At 37.7% G+C, this 17,882-nt stretch overlaps 1 protein-coding gene and 1 long non-coding RNA gene across 2 annotated transcripts; both read left to right on the top strand.

Moving 5' to 3' along the window:
* Positions 1–950: 950 nt before the first annotated feature.
* Positions 951–4,035, top strand: LOC134295193 (uncharacterized). Its single transcript, XR_010001735.1, has 2 exons — positions 951–1,263; positions 2,409–4,035. It is a non-coding gene; the product is annotated as an uncharacterized LOC134295193 (long non-coding RNA).
* An 11,667-nt stretch (positions 4,036–15,702) lies between these two features.
* LOC134295192 (uncharacterized) lies at positions 15,703–17,129 on the top strand. The gene is made up of 2 exons (XM_062967066.1): positions 15,703–15,827; positions 16,938–17,129. The coding sequence occupies exons 1-2, from the start codon at positions 15,747–15,749 to the stop codon at positions 17,112–17,114; spliced, it is 258 nt and encodes an 85-aa protein (XP_062823136.1). The 5' UTR covers positions 15,703–15,746; the 3' UTR covers positions 17,115–17,129.
* The last annotated feature ends 753 nt before the right edge of the window (positions 17,130–17,882 follow it).

Raw genomic sequence — 17,882 nt, 5'->3', positions numbered from 1 at the left:
GGGGAGATGGAGGTGGGGTATAAGAATAAAATTATTATTTTATTATGACACAGCAAACAAGATAGATATGCTGGATTTCATATCACAAAATCACAAGTTGAACACTTCCCAAGTGTCTAGGACTGTGTGATGTATTATTATTATTATTATTATTATTATTATTATTATTATTATTATTATATTATTATTATTATTATGACACAGCAAACAAGATAGATATGCTGGATTTCATATCAGAAAATCACAAGTCGAACACTTCCCAAGTGTCTAGGACTGTGTGATGTATTATTATTATTATTATTTTATTATGACACAGCAAACAAGATAGATTTGCTGGATTTCATATCACAAAATCACAAGTCGACTACTTCCCAAGTGTTTAGGACTGTGTGATGTATTTTCGGATTATTATTATTATTATTATTTTATTATGTCACAGCAAACAAGATATATATGCTGGATTTCATATCACAAAATCACAAGTCGAACACTTCCCAAGTGTCTAGGACTGTGTGATGTATTTTCGGATGATGTGCGCAGATCCCAGCAGGGTGGCCTTTTGCAGTTGGCAAATCGTAATTTTGTCAATGCCTGTTGTTTCCAAATGCCGGCTGAGATCTTTTGGCACGGCACCCAGTGTGCCCATCACCACCGGGACCACCTGCACTGGTTTCTGCCAGAGTCTTTGAAGTTCAATCTGGAGGTCCTGATAGTGGCTGAGTTTTTCCTGTTGTTTTTCGTCAATCCGACTGTCACCTGGGATGGCAACATCAATGATCCAAACCTTTTTCTTTTCCACAACTGTGAGGTCTGGTGTGTTGTGTTCCAGAACTTTGTCAGTCTGTTTTAAGGTTTGTTTTCATCATGTTTCTATAATAATAATAATAATAATAATAATAATTATTATTATTATTATAGAAACATGATGAAAACAAACCTTTAAATGTTCAAGAGTTTTGGGTGTAGATGGGCTGCATCGCCCTAAGCCAGCAAAGGCAGTATATGGATGCTAGGAGGTGTACTCCCACCACAAATGTAGACAATGGCAGGGTTTCTATCCAATTTTTCCTGCCAGACGGCCTGCCTTCTTCATCTATGTCCTGATCTGTGCCTTTCCTTTGCTTCCCAGTCTCTGCTTTGCAGGATCAAGCCACTGCCTTGGGTTTGCCGGTGGGGATCCTCTCGGCCAGAACGGCTGCAAGGAACCTGGAGAAGATCTCTGCGGAGTCTGGTCAGGCCACGCTGCTGAAAGGAGAGCCAAGAGTAAGGAGCGGTAATGTAGTATGTTGGGCAATTTCAAAAAGGGAAAAAGCATCTCAAAAGGAGCAACAGCAGCAGCAGCAGCAGTTTAGCAGATCAGAACCTTCTTCAGTAGAGCAAAATGAGCTCCAGCAATTACACAAGTTACAAAGGCTCCACTGAAAGAACAGCAATGCTATATAGTAAAGTAAGGGCCTGAGCCCGCGGTGGTGCAGTGGGTTAAACCACTGATCTTCTGAACTTGCTGACCGAAAAGTTGATGGTTCGAATTCAGGGAGCGGGGTAAGCTCCCGCTGTCAGCTCCAGCTTCTGCTCACCTAGCAGTTCAAAAACATGAAAATGTGAGTAGATCAATAGGTCTGGTGGGAAGGTAACAGCTCTCCATGTAGTCATGCCAATTGCCACATGACCTTGGAGGTGTCTGCGGACAATGCCGGCTCTTCGGCTTAGAAATGGAGATGAGCACCAACCCCCAGAGTCAGACACAACTGGACTTAACGTCATGGGAAAACTTTTACCTAAAGTTAAGGCCTAGCTATCGATCTCTCTGGAAACATCTTGTCTCTCTCCATGCTCACAAGAGAAGAACAAAATGGAAGACTCGGGCCCATTCTACACTGCGATATAAAATCCAGATTATCTGCTTTGAACTGGATTATATGCAGATGACACCTAATTAGGAGGGAGAGCTCATACTCCAGAGGACAGGATCAGAATTCAAAATGACTTTTAACAGATTACAGACTAGAGTGCCCAAAACTTAAAATGAATTTCAACAAGGACAAATGAAAGATACTACACTTAGGCAGAAAAAAAAAATGAAAGGCAGAGCATTAATTGACAAAACGTGTTTCTTGCAGTGAGTTAAATAATAATAATAATAATAAATTTATTTTTATACCCCGCCCCATCTCCCCGAAGGGACTCAGGGCGTCTTACATGGGGCCTAGCCTGATAAAACAAATATCAGCAACACAACTATAAAACAGTTATACCAGTAAAACATCTATATCAATAAAACAATTGTTAAAATTGACAAGAAGCATACAAGAAACATACAATATTAAAACAGGAGACTAATTCATAGAATCCAAAATAATATTTCTGTCGATAGTCCTTAACCACACTGTTCTCTTTTGCAACTATAGGAAAAGTTGTCTTGCCTGCTGAACACTTTGAAGGATCTGGCCTCCCAGAATGCTTTCAGCCCATCATTGTTTGCTCAAGAAATGTGGAAAATGCAGGTCAGGCCTTAAAGAAAGAAACCAGCTCCGCAAGTGCTCCTCATTTGCTGTGTCATACTATGTCTTTGCGTCAATAATAATGGCAGCAACTATCTTTGCAAGATTCATGCTCTTACTGCAAACCCAATGTGCTTTGTCCTCAGAGCCCACTCACCCTGGACATGGCATGGCACCTCCACAGAGAAGGCCTCTTGAGCCTGGACGAGCTGCTGGAAAAGTAAATCCGGACTTTGCACATTGTGTGTGTTTTCATCTTGACATATAATTTGACAGGATTTTACCTGCAACCGTTTGGGTTTGGGAGACGAAGATAGAATCTCAGAGTTGGAAGAGATTTCCAAGACTCCTCAGTCCTACCCCCTTCTACCAGGCTGGAAGACACAATCAAAGCCCTCCCGACAGATGGCCATCCAGCTCCAGCTTAAAAACCTCCAGAGAAGAAGACTCCATCACAGATATTCCACTGTCAAACAGCTCTGACTATGATATTAATAATATAGTATATTGTATATACATATATAATATATTATATGATAATAATATTATGATGTAATACAATATAATAATACACTATTATAATTGTATATTATATATTACATGTAATATTACTAATAATATTGCAGTATAGGGGTATAGTACAATATACAGAAGAGTCTTACTTATCCAACACTTGCTTATACAACGTTCTGGATTATCCAACGCATTTTTGTAGTCAGTGTTTTTAATATATCGTGATATTTTGGTGCTAAATTCATAAATACAGTAATTACTACATAGCATTACTGCATATTGAACTACTTTTTCTGCCAAATTTGTTGTTTAACATGATGTTTTGGTGCTTCATTTGTAAAATCATAACCTAATTTGATGTTGAATAGGCTTTTCCTTAATGCCTCCTTATTATCCAACATATTCGCTTATTCAACATTCTGCCTGCCCGTTTATGTTGGATAAGTGAGACTCTACTGTGTGTATATATATATATATATATATATATATGTCTATAAATTTGCATTAAAATGTCAATTTCCCCTCTTAAAGGTGTATACTGGGACAGCTTTGTATCAATAATAGATAAGCGAGACTCTACTGTATATACATATAGTATTGATAATATTATAATGTAATACAATATCATTACTAATAAAAAAACAATATAATATAATTATATATTACATGTAATATTGCTAATAATATTGCAGTATAGGGGTATAGTACAATATAATAATATATAATGCTTATATTGTTTTATGCTAATAATATAATATATTGTATACATATAGTATTGATAATATTATAATGTAATACAATAATAATAATACACTATTATAATTGTATATTATAGATTACATGTAATATTGCTAATATTGCAGTATAGTGGTATGGTTCAATATAGTAATATATAATGCTAATATTGTGCTATGCTAATAATATAATATATTGTATGTACATATAAATTGTGAGCTGCCTTGAGTCCCCTTCGGGGTGAGAAGGACAGGATATAAATGTCGCAAATAAATAAATAATTGCCTTTTGGGGCTACAGAATCCTTCTGTTTAGGGGATACTGGGACATTTAGTTGAAAACGCAATTTACAAAAGAGAGTTTAGGTCAACTGCAGTGTTGTGTGTCTTCCTAGTAATCCAGACACGTCTGCGTTGGTGGATTGGCTGTGCCGTGGTCTTTGCCTTTTGTGCAGCGAAACAGAAAGCTCTTCCTTGGACTCAGAGCACCTGGGGAGCCTCCTGACAGGTAACATCAGGAGCCGAAAGCAACCCTGACCTTTGGGACACCCAGCCTTGGGGAGGAAGGTGGTAGCTTTGTCCATTGATGGTAGCTTTGCCCTTTGTCTTTAGGCCACGGATTTCCGAAGACGTCTGAGCCAGGAAAGAAGTCGCCAAGGCTGTCCAAAGTAAGGATGGAATGGGATGAATGAGGACCATTAATGCTTGTAAACACAGGCTTTCCTACCACTGTAGCAATGACTATGAATAGAATAAGGGCCTGTGAAGCAGGTTTTGGGTTCTGTCATTGAATTATTTCATTATTATTATTATTATTATTGACACAACGACGTTGTATGACACAGCAAACAAGATAGATATGCTGGGTTTCGTTTCACAAAATCACAAGTCGAACACTTCCCATGTGTCTAGGACTGTGTGATGTATTTTCGGATGATGCGAAAATATTAAATTAATAATAATAATAATAATAATAATTATTATTATTATCATCAGCATCATCATCTGAATTAATCTGTGAATTTTAATCTGCATTTCATCAGCGGATTTTAACTTGTATTTTAACTCTTGTTATATGTGTTTTGATGGAGTTTTATCTCTTGTTTTTATGTTGTTATACCCCACCTCAAGCTGTAGGGAGAGGCGGGTAATTCATTTATTATTATTATTATTATTATTATTATTATTATTATTATTCCTACTACTACTACATGGGTTAAAAATTCATTATTATTATTATTATTATCATCATCAGCATCATCATCTGAATTAATCTGTGAATTTTAATCTGCATTTCATCAGCGGATTTTAACTTGTATTTTAACTCTTGTTATATGTGTTTTGATAGAGTTTTATCTCTTGTTTTTATGTTGTTATACCCCACCTCAAACTGTAGGGAGAGGCGGGTAATTCATTTATTATTATTATTATTATTATTATTATTATTATTATTATTATTATTATTCCTACTACTACTACTACATGGGTTAAAAATTCATCATTATTATTTTTATTATTACTACTACTATTATTATCAGCTGAATTAATCTGTGAATTTTAATCTGCATTAAATTAGCTGATTTTAAGTTGTATTTTAACTCTTGTTATATGTGTTTTGATAGTGTTTTATCTCTTGTTTTAATGATAATGTACCCCACCTCGAACCGTAGGGAGAGGCGGGTAATGAATTCATTATTATTATTATTATTATTATTATTATTATTATCATCATCATTATTTGAATTAATCTGTGAATTTTAATCTGCATTTCATTAGCAGATTTTAACTTGTATTTTAACTCTTGTTATATGTGTTTTGATAGAGTTTTATCTCTTGTTTTTATGTTGTTATACTCCACCTCAAGCTGTAGGGAGAGGCGGGTAATTCATTTATTATTATTATTATTATTATTATTATTATTATTATTATTATTATTATTATTATTATTATTATTATTCCTACTACTACTACTACATGGGTTAAAAATTCATCATTATTATTTTTATTATTACTACTACTATTATTATCAGCTGAATTAATCTGTGAATTTTAATCTGCATTAAATTAGCTGATTTTAAGTTGTATTTTAACTCTTGTTATATGTGTTTTGATAGTGTTTTATCTCTTGTTTTAATGATAATGTACCCCACCTCGAACCGTAGGGAGAGGCGGGTAATGAATTCATTATTATTATTATTATTATCATCATCATTATTTGAATTAATCTGTGAATTTTAATCTGCATTTCATTAGCAGATTTTAACTTGTATTTTAACTCTTGTTGTATGTGTTTTGATAGAGTTTTATCTCTTGTTTTTATGTTGTTGTACCCCACCTCAAGCTGTAGGGAGAGGCGGGTAATTCATTTATTATTATTATTACTACTACTATTATTATTATCATCTGAATTAATCTGTGAATTTTAACTTGCATTTCATTAGCAGATTTTAACTTATATTTTAATTTTTCTTATCTGTGTTTTGATAGTGTTTTATCTCATGTTTTAATGATAATGTACCCCCCCTGAAGCCGTAGAGAGAGGCGGTTAATAAATTCATTATTATTATTATTATCATCATCATCATCATCATCTGAATTAATCTGTGACTTTTAATCTGTATTTCATTGGTGGATTTCAACTTGCATTTCATTAGCAGATTTTAACTTATATTTTAATTTTTGTTATATGTGTTTTGATAGAGTTTTATCTCTTGTTTTAATGACGTTGCGCCCCACCTCAAGCCATGGAGAGAGGCGGTTAATAAATTCATTATTATTATTATTATTATTATTTGAATTAATCTGTGAATTTTAATCTGCATTTCATTAGCAGATTTTAACCCTTGTTGTATGTGTTTTGATAGTGTTTTATCTCTTGTTTTAATGATGATGTATCCAGCCTCGAGCCATAGGGAGGATCTGTTAAGTTAATGGCTGGCAGAGCAATGTGGCCTGTCATTCACTCGGAATGGCTTCAAAGTTAATGTCTGCCTTTTGTCTTCACAGATTTACTGTGCTGTCCTTGGGAGGATGCTGGCATGTAAGTTCTTTGGCATGGAAAGCAATTGCATTGGGATCTCAATTATAGTGGAGTTTGCTGACTGTGTATATAATTGTCGTGCTGTGTACATAATTAGCTTTTCAATTGCAACTATGTTTGTAGAGTAGAATTTAGGAGATGGAGCTGTAACACGGAGCGGGAGTAGTAGATCAGAGAAATGTTGTTTTGGATTACATCAACAACAATATGTCGTTATTATTATTATTATTATTGACACAAAGACACAGTATGACACAGCAAACGAGACCTATATGCTGGATTTCGTTATCACCAAATCACAACTTGAACACTTCCCAAGTGTTTAGGACTGTGTTTTTGTTGTTATTATTATTATTATTTGAAACATTTAATTTTGTGTGTTTTTTAAAAATTTGATACCACTGTATGCTTGTTTTATATCTGTGAGCCGCCCCGAGTCCCTCTGGGGAGATGGTGGTGGGGTATAAAAATAAAGTTGTTGTTGTTGTTGTTATTATTATTATTTATTTGAAACACAACAAGATGAGGCCACAGCAGACACTCTGCTGGCAGTTGTATTGGATCACACGTCGGACACTTCCCAAGTTTCTAGGGCTGTGTGATGACGTATTATTATTATTATTATTATTATCATTATTATTATTATTATTATTATTATTATTATTTACCTGTCTCTCCAGGCAGGACACAACATAGTCAAATACATCTATAAAATTGCATATTAAAACATAGTTTTATATATATATAGTATCAGAAGTGACTTGAGAAACTGCAAGTCGCTTCTGGTGTGAGAGAATTGGCTGTCTGCAAGGACGTTGCCCAGAGGATGCCTGGATGTTTGATGTTTTTACCATCATTGTGGGGGTTACTCTGGATTACAACAACAACAACAACACATTATTATTATTATTATTATTATTATTATTATTATTATTATTTTATGACACAGCAAACAAGATAGATATGCTGGATTTCGTACTGTGTCATTATTATTATTATTATTATTATTATTATTATTATTATTATTATTATTATTACTATTTTACCTGTCTCTCCTTTCGGCTCCAGGCAGGACACAGCATTGTCAAATACATCTATAAAATTATATATTAAAACATAGTAATATATATTATTATTATTTCGTGTCAGGAGCGACTTGAGAAACAGCAAGTCGCTTCTGGTGAGAGAGAATTGGCCGTCTGCAAGGACGTTGCCCAGAGGACGCCTAGATGTTTGATGTTTTTACCATCGTTGTGGGGGCTTCTCTGGATTACAACAATCCTGGATTACATCATCATCATAATCATCATCATTGTTGTTGTTGTTATTATTATTTATTTACCTGTCCTTTCGGCTCCAGGCAAGACACAGCATAATCAAATAGATATATAAAATTGCATATTAAAACATAGTAATTATACAGTAGAGTCTCACTTATCCAACACTCGCTTATCCAACATTCTGGATTATCCAACGCATTTTTGTAGTCAATGTTTTCAATATATCGTGATATTTTGGTGCTAAATTCGTAAATACAGTAATTACTATGTAGCATTACTGCGTATTGAACTACTTTTTCTGTCAAATGTGTTGTATAACATGATGTTCTGGTGCTTAATTTGTAAAATCATAACCTAATTTGATGTTTAATAGGCTTTTTCTTAATCTCTCCTTATTATCCAACATATTCACTTATCCAACGTTCTGTCGGCCCGTTTACGTTGGATAAGTGAGACTCTACTGTATTATTATTTCGTGTCAGGAGCGACTTGAGAAACAGCAAGTCGCTTCTGGTGAGAGAGAATTGGCTGTCTGCAAGGACGTTGCCCAGGGGACATTGCCCAGATGTTTTGGTGTTTTTACCATCCTGTGGGAGGCTTCTCTCATGTCCCCACACGGGGAGCTGGAGCTGACAGAGGGAGCTCATCTGCATCCTCTCTGGACTCGAATGAGCAACCTTCAGGTTAGCAGTCCTGCCGGCACAAGGGTTTAACCCATTGCGCCACTGGGTGCTCCAGTAAAATATATAAAAACATACATATTAAAATACCTGATACAAAAGTTATGAAAACTCTTAGAATCTACTTCCAGCCGTAGTTTTTCTCATGCGCTGCCATGTGGAAGCCTTCCTTGGAGATGGTGCCCCAGTGACATCTGGAGCATCCCTATCAGGACATGCTTTCCGTGTTGCTTAAATGGCACATCCCAAAGTGGTTCAAGGTCGGGGTTAATGCCTTCCCTGCCTCTGCCTTAATGGTTCCTTTTCCCTCCTTCTCATAATGAGGTCAGATTTTTAAAAGGATGAGCATCATTTTGCGACTGAATGCATATTTCCCCATTGGATTGTTTAACCTTTAAATATATAATGTTTATTTATTTTCGTTCATTCAAATATACATGCATTGCAAGTGTTTGCTGCATACAGTGCAATACTTTCATCTATTGGCCTTTCATAATCATTTCTCAGACAATATATTTTCAATAATTGTTTGTTTGTTTTGTGTTTTAGGGCTGCTTGATTCTGTGGCCAAAGAGAAGCAGGAAGGCTCTTCTTCCCTGAAGGCTGCAAAAAGCTGGTGAGCATCTCTACCTCACAACCTCTGAGGATGCCTGCCATAGATGTGGGTGAAACGTCAGGAGAGAATGCTTCTGGAACATGGCCATACAGCCCGGAAAACACACAACAAACCTGTGATCCTGGACATGAAAACCTTCAACAACACATATCTCCTTTTTCCGGAGAGATGTGTTGATGAAATGGGTTGCTGTGAGTTCTCCAGAAGCATTCTCTCCTGATGTTTTGCCCACATCTATGAATGGTGCAGCAGGCCAGCTTGATTAGCACTGAATAGCCTTGCAGCTTCAAAGCCTGGTTGCATCCTGCCTGGGGGAATCCTTTGCTGGGAGATGTTAGCTGGCCCTAATTATTATTATTATTATTATTATTATTATTATTATTATTATTATTATTGACACAACGACGTTGTATGACATAGCAAACAAGATAGATATGCTGGATTTCGTATCACAAATTCACAAGTCAAACACTTTCCAAGCGTTTAGGACTTATTATTATTATTATTATTATTATTATTATTATTATTATTATTACAACATTTCTACCCCGCCCTTCTCACCCCTTAAGCAGGACTCAGGGCGGTTTACAAATATAAAACATATGTATAAAAAATTCCAGTTGCAATTCATTACAATTTAAATTAATTACATTAAAACATTCATAAAAATATACATTCAAGACACATTGAGTCCGATCTGCGTCTGTCATTATGTCTTAAAACATTATAATTATAATTGATGTTGCTTCTATCGCTCAAAAGCCTGATCCCACAACCAAGTTTTCACTTTTTTAAAAAAAAGATAGGAGGGAGGGTGCCTGTTGGATTTCATTTGGGAGGTTTCCTATGATTGTTTCCTATCTGGAATAACACCAACAAACCTCTGAGGATGCCTGCCAAAGATGTGGGCGAAACGTCAGGAGAGAATGCTTCTGCAATATGGTCATACAGTCTGGAAAACTCACAGCAACCCAGTGATTTTGGCCATGAAAGGCTTTGACAACACAATGGGATGAAATGATGAGCTGTATCAAAGCATTGTGCCAAACGATACCATAATGGTTCCAAATAAAGTTTTCTGTTGTGTTTGACATTTGCAATAAAGGGAAACCAATCACTATTAACATCCTGGAGTCCATTGTCTCCTCCGAAACGCTAATTTCTCCATAAATGTGATTTCTGCCCACCAGTTGCTTGTATCGATACTTTATGCCAAGCCTTCCATTGTTGACCCTTCAGCAATTTCAGAGATTGGGCATAAAGTAAACAGGAATCAGTTTAGCATGCCATCACTCAAAATGGCCGATGGGACTTCTATGCGCACGCGCACAGGACTCCCATCAGCCATATTTAAATATATTTATATATTTATGATATTTATCATATATATATATATATATATATATATATACAATTTAAAATAAATGTTTAGATATATATAGAGATATAGATATATATTTAAAGTGCCTATGACTCTCTCCCTTTGAAAACCCAGTGATAGAAAAAAAAACCAAGCCAAATCCCTTCTGCGCATGTGCAAAAAAACCCGGCTAGCAAAAATAAGGCCCGCTTCAGGGTAGCCAATGGGAGAGCGGCCCGTCCTTTAGCGCATGCGCTTTTGCTCTGAAGGCGGGCGGAGGAGCCGGAAAGCGCCTTCTCAGCCTGCTCTCATTCGGGTCCTCTCGGAGGCCGCTTCCGGTCCGCTGTCTTTTCCGGCCCGGGCTGGGTCTGAGGTGATGTCGCGCCGGGCTTTGAGGCGTCTGAGGGGGGGACAGGCCCGGTCCAATGCAGTACGTAGATTACGCCTTGGCGTCGGGCGCAGGCGAGGGGGGGCGCTGTGTGGAGTCCTTGGCAGCACCCCCGTTTTGCTCCGGTCACAGTGTTTGTCCAAATTGTCCTGGCGCCGGCAATGGAGGCCCTGAGTGCAGCGCATGCACACAACGGCACAGGACTGGCATGCCATCGCCTAAAATGGCCGATGGGGCTTCTTTGTCCTGGCGCCGGCAATGGAGGCCCTGAGTGCAGCGCATGCACAGGACTGGCATGCCATCACTCAAAATGGCCGATGGGACTTCTATGCGCACGCGCACAGGACTCCCATCAGCCATTTTGGCTGTTTTTGTGCAGGCATAGCCTCCAGCCACCCACCACGTGGAACAGCCAGCCAGGAGGTGATAGGGCCCGGCTGACTGATCGTAGCAGAGCAGCTTCTATCTTGCTGTTAAAACCATCTCACTTGTGCCTGCCTGCCCAGTCAGTGCCCACCTTCAGGTCAGTCAGCAGCAGCAGCAATGCAATGCATACAGTCATGATAAAAAAAAATTGTTTTTGAATATTTTTAATTGATGTTTTTTAATTTACAATTAAAAATAAAAGAAAAAACATGGAATTCGTGGTGGGGGAGGGGGGATTGGGTGAGGGGGAGAGGATCGGTATATTCCATTGGATCTTCGGTTCAATGAGTCTAGTCTCTTTGTGGAGCAAGTTGCTGGATGTAGAGGAGTAGTTGTTTTATTTTATTAGGGGGCAGATTGTGCCCCCCTTTTATGTTGCCTGGGTTGGCTATTTCTTATTTCAGTTATGGAGTTCCTTCAATCTGTGTCTGTCCTTTTCTTATATATTCCTGTTTCTTTGATTGGTTTTCCATTATGCTTCTTCATCAGGAAAGTCAGTCTGTCCATGTTCTTTATTTCCCATATCTTTGATTACCATTTTTTAAATGTTCCCTAACTGGCTGCTCTCCTCATCGCCACCATCCTGATTTACCTTGATTCAGACCGCTCCACATGGAGCTGGAGCTAATAGAGGGAGCTCATCCGTGCTCTCCCCAGGTTGGATTCGAACGGGCAAGTCATCAGTCCTGCTGGCACACTGTGCTATTGGGGGCTCCCACCTTCCCTATGATTAGTAGGTTAAAGAGCTGGGTCTGTTTAGCCTGCAGAAGAGAAGGTTGAGAGGAGACATGATCACCATGTTTAAATATCTAAAACAGGGGTCCCCAAACTAAGGCCCGGGGGCCAGATGCGGCCCTCCAAGGTCATTTACCTGGCCCCCACCCTCATTTATAATATAATATTTTTATATCAGTTTTAATAATATAATATATTGTATATACATATGATATTGATAATAATATTATCATTTTATACAATATAATACTAATAATAATACCATATAATAATATTAATTATATGTTATATATTACATATAATGTTACATATAGTGGTATAGTTCAATATAGTAATATATAATGCTAATATTGTGCTATGCTAATAATATAATATATTGTATGTACATAGAGCTGCTCTGAGTTCCCTTCAGGGTGAGAAGGGTGGGATATAAATGTAGTAAATAAATGTAGTAAATGAATAAATAAATAATTTTGGACTTCGGCTTGCCCAAAGTCTGAAATGACTTGAAGACACACAACAACAATAATCCTAATTAACCTGACTATCTCATTGGCCAGAAGCAGGCCCACACTTCCTATTGAAATCCTGACAGGTTTATGTTGGTTAAATTTATTTTCATTTTTAAATATTGTATTGGTCTTTCATTGTTATTGTTATTGTTTTGCACTACAAATAAGATATGTGCAGTGTGCATAGGAATTTGTTCGTTTTTTTTTTTTCAAATGATAATTCGGCCCCTCAACAGTCTGAAGGATCGTGGACCGGCCCTCTGCTTTAAAAGTTTGAGGACCCCTGATCTAAAAGGAGCAGGCTTGTTTTCTGCTGCCTTGGAGACTAGGACTCAATGGAGCAGTGGGTTCAAATTACAGAAAACATTAGGAAGAACTTACTGACTGTAAGAGCTGTTCAGCAGTGGAACTCACTGCCTCATAGTTCAGTAGAAGCTTCTCCTTTTAAGGTTTTTAAATAGAGGCTGGATGGCCATCTTTTGGGGGTGCTTTGATTGTGCTTTTCCTGTATGGCAGGGTTTGGGACTGGATGTCCCATATGATTCTATGATTAGCTGACTGGTTATTTCTGACCTCATCCTGAGTAATCCAGTTTATGTGGGTTGGGTGTCTCCATTAAACTGTTTTGGTCTATGAAAGGATGAACTAACTGGATTTCCTTTGTAATGATTTCATTTGGATGATTTCATTTGAGCAGAGCTACCTAAAGTGGGAGCCCTGATGGCGCAGTGTGTTAATGTGCTGAGCTGCTGAACTTGCGGACCAAAAGGTCCCAGGTTCAAATCCCGGGAGCGGAATGAGCGCCCACTGTTAGCCCCAGCTTCTGCCAACCTAGCAGTTTGAAAACACGCAAGTGTGAGTAGATCAATAGGTACCGCTCCAGCGGGAAGGTAACGGCGCTCCATGCAGTCATGCCGGCCACATGACCTTGGAGGTGTCTATGGACAACACCGGCTCTTCGGCTTAGAAATGGAGATGAGCACCAACCCCAAGAGTCGGTCACGTCAAGGGAAAACCTTTACCTTTACCTACCAAAAGTTCTGTGTTCATGCTAGGTGAAAGATTCTGTAAATTGTACGGAAGGTAACCTTGCCCAACTTTCATGATGGGCCTGAGGTTATTATGGAACTTTTCTCTATTGGATAGAAGGAATAATAAGCAGATATTGGCAAAATATTTAAGAGACATTTATTTATGGTAATTTCTTTATGACTGATCTACAAACCATCAGCTTTTTTTCCTTGTCAGAAGCGACTTGAGAACATACTGCAAGTTGCTTCTGGTGTCAGAGAATTGGCCATCTACAGAGATGTTGCCCAGGCGATGCCCAGATGTGTTACCATCCTACTGGGAGACTTCTCTCATGTCCCTACAAGCTAGAGCTGACGGACAGGAGCTCACCCTGTCTTGCAGATTCGAACTGGCAACCTTTAGGTCGGCAACCCAACCTTCAGTTCAACAGTTCAGCTGGCACAAGAGTTTAACCCGTTGTGCCACCATACCTCCTATCTTCAGGCCTTGGAAAGTTTCCAGGAAAAATAATGAGTACAGTAGAGTCTCACTTATCCAAGCTAATCCTTGGATAAGCGAATATCTTGGATAATAAGGAGGGATTAAGGAAAAGCCTATTAAACATCGAATTAGGTTATGATTTTACAAATTAAGCACCAAAACATCATGTTATACAACAAATTTGACAGAAAAAGTAGTTCAAAACGTAGTAATGTTATGTTGTAATTACTGTACTTACAAATTTAGCACCAAAATATCATGATATATTGAAAACATTGACTACAAAAATGGCTTGGATAATCCAGAGGCTTGGATAAGCGAGGCTTGGATAAGTGAGACTCTACTGTAATACTAAATGATAACATGAATCTGTCTAGAGGAGAGTGACTGAAATGATCAAGGCTTTGGAGAATAATCCCTATGAGGAGCAGTTTAAAGATCTGGGCATGTTTTGCATGTAGATGAGAAGGTTGAGAGGAGACTTGATGGCCATGTATAATAATGTGAGAGGAAGTCATAGGGAGGATGGACCAAGCTTGTTGCCTTCTGCCTTGGAGACTAGAACTTGGAAGAATGGCTTCAAACAAATAACCCACATTACGTGCTTTGAACTGGGATATATGGCAGTAAGGACTCAGACAATCCAGTTCAAAGCAGGTAATGTGGGTTATCCTGCCTTGATATCCTGAGTTATAGAGCTGTGTGGAAGGGCCCAAATTCTTTCTCCTTTCTCTGCCAAATAATGCTGGAAAGTGTCCAGAGGAGGGCCACATCTAAGGCAGGCATCCTCAGAGGTTGTGAGGTGTGTTGGAAACTAGGCAAGTGGGGTTTGTATATCTTTGTTGAGAGGTGTTAGCTGGCCCTGATTGTTTCATGTTTGGAATTCCCCTGTTTTTGAGTGTTCTTTTTTACTGTCCTTTTTTTTACTGTCCTTTTTTTAACTATTTATTTATTTATTTATTTCCCATACTTCTGTCCCGCCCTTCTCACCCGAAGAGGACTCAGGGTGGCCTCACAACTGGCAACAATTCAATGGCCGACATACAAATTCCAATAATATAATGACAATTAAACTCAAACATTAAAACAAAAACTACTAAAAACAACAATTACAACCACATAAGTTCAAAATCATAGTCCAGAATCAGTCCAGTGGTCAATACTTAAAAAGTCCTCAATTATTGCACTGCTAGGAATAATGCTCAATAACCATAACCATGTCTAGCAAGGCTATTCTATGCTAATCAAAGTGATCAACTGCAGTTATTCACACTTGGCCTTCATATTATCCAACATTTTTGCTTATCCAATGCTCTGCTGGCCCGTTCATGTGGTTTGGTGTGTGTGGGGGGGGGCACCAAAATTTCTATTTGCTTACACTTGAAAATTATCTTGGGCCGGCTCTGGGGGGGGAGTCCCGGGGCCAGGCGCTGCCGGAGGAAGAGGCCGATGGAGGACGAGGAGGAAGGAAGGAGCGCCGGGCGGAGGCGGAGGAGGAAAGGGCAGGAGCTCAGCAACCCCTTCGAACTGGTCAGGGCCTCACGCCTACTGTTTACTACTATTAATATTATTATTATTCTTTTATGTGTATCAATTGGTGGCATCAATAAGAGTCTAGTGTCCCGGCATCATCATCATAGCATAGGCCTGGGCCAACTTGGGCCCTCCAGGTGTTTTGGACTACAACTCCCACAATTCCTAACAGCCGGTAGGCTGTTAGGAATTGTGGGAGTTGAAGTCCAAAACACCTGGAGGGCCCAAGTTGGCCCAGGCCTGTCTTAAGCGATCCTTTTGCTGTTTTAGCAGCAAATTGACAGAAAAAGCAGTTCAATACACGGTAACGTTATCTAGTAATTACCGTATTTACAATCTAGCAATGTATTGAAGACGTTGACTACAAAAACATTGACTACTACCCTGTTTCCCCTAAAATAAGACATCACCAGAAAATAAGACCTAGTGGAGGTTTTGCTGAATTGCTAAATATAAGGCCTCCCCCAAAAGTAAGACCTAGCAAAGTTTTTGTTCAGAAGCATGCCCGCCGAACAGAACACTAGAGCATGCAGGATCAGTAAATGTACATACCATAAAGTGCTGTACATGGAAATATTGGTAGTAACAAGAAATTCTTGATAGGATTCACAGTTTGTCTGGTTATGCTGTTTTATGATGACAACTACTGTACAGTATATAATAAATGTTCATTTTTTTGTTCAACAATAAATGTGAATTCTTCTTCATGGAAAAATAAGACATCCCCTGAAAATAAGACCTAGAACATCTTTGGGAGAAAAAATTAATATAAGATACTGTCTTATTTTCGGGGAAACACGGTAAAAGGCAAACTGCATTGCATAATAGAGAACTATTATTTGGTGCAATAATAGGTATGAAAGATGTGTAACAGACTAATGGAACGGCCCGGGCTAAGCCTATGGTTCCCGTGATTTACCCTAATGTATGGAGTTAAATGTTTTAATTGCATTTTAATATTTTATTTTATTTAAATGGCTGTTTTTGTACTCTATTTTTTTGCCTCTGCTTTATTTATACAAGTACAGTTTATGCTTTAATGTCAGAAAAAGGTTGAGAAACCAGTCCTATGGGCTGAGCTGGACTAATTTTGTTTAATTTCTATAGATAACCAATGAAGAAATAGAGGATGATCTCACATCCAAAGAGGAGAAAGATGATTCCAGGCTGAAGGAGGAAAGTGACCGAAAGAACGAAGAGAGTCTGGAAAATGACCAGCAAAAAGGAGGAGCAGAGACCAAACAACTGGACCAAACGGTAAATGCCCCAGGATGCTGTGTTTGATGTCATTTAATAGATTTGTTTAATCATTTTATTGCTTTTAACTACTGTATATATTTAAAAATATTTTGTTTATTTCTATTTTAATATTTATTATGTGTTAGATGTTGATTCACATGTTGTTACAGCTTTTAGTGCTGGCCACTTTGATATGATAGAGAAAAAGTAGGGTAAAATAGAATAATAATAATAATAATAATAATAATAATAATAATAATAATAATAATGACGTATAATTGTGTGATAAGGTACTAAATGCCCCAGGATTTAAATACCACTTAAAAATGTGTAGTGCTCCTAGTCTGAGCCAAAAAATGAAGTACTAAGATTTCTGACCTTGTAAATGTTAATTTAAATATATAAATATAATATATATACATTTTAAATTATATATATATAAAACCAGTGTGTGTGTGTATATATATATATATATAATTTTTATGATAAATATTGTATATAAATTGTGTGGTAACTGGCCGGGACGGATCCTGCAAGGACATTGGCACCTAATGGTCAGCAACACCTGAGAAATAACACAACTTGGGCAAATGCCGTTGCATGCAATGAATTACCGTATTGACTCGATCCAAAAGACCTCTTTTCTTGTTAATTAGTTGCATAATTCTGGTGAAAGAAAACAGAGGGTAATTTCCACATTAAGGTTTGTTTTCTCTCATGATACCTGATTATTTGTTGTATAGCACTGACCATTTCAGAAATAGTTAGTTTTCTAAAGTAGAGCAAATCTACATGCGCATGAAAACCTGGGCT

Source organism: Anolis carolinensis, unplaced genomic scaffold (assembly GCF_035594765.1).
Source record: "Anolis carolinensis isolate JA03-04 unplaced genomic scaffold, rAnoCar3.1.pri scaffold_95, whole genome shotgun sequence".
NCBI lineage: Eukaryota > Metazoa > Chordata > Lepidosauria > Squamata > Dactyloidae > Anolis > Anolis carolinensis.
This window is presented reverse-complemented; position numbering and strand designations above follow the sequence as displayed.

What these genes read in the sequence shown, in the direction of transcription:
- LOC134295192 (XM_062967066.1), top strand. Translation starts at nt 15,747, where the DNA reads ATGGAGGACGAGGAGGAAGGAAGGAGCGCCGGGCGGAGGCGGAGGAGG. An exon ending in TCAGCAACCCCTTCGAACTG is followed by an intron (nt 15,828 to 16,937) that starts GTCAGGGCCTCA and finishes TAATTTCTATAG; the next exon opens with ATAACCAATGAAGAAATAGA.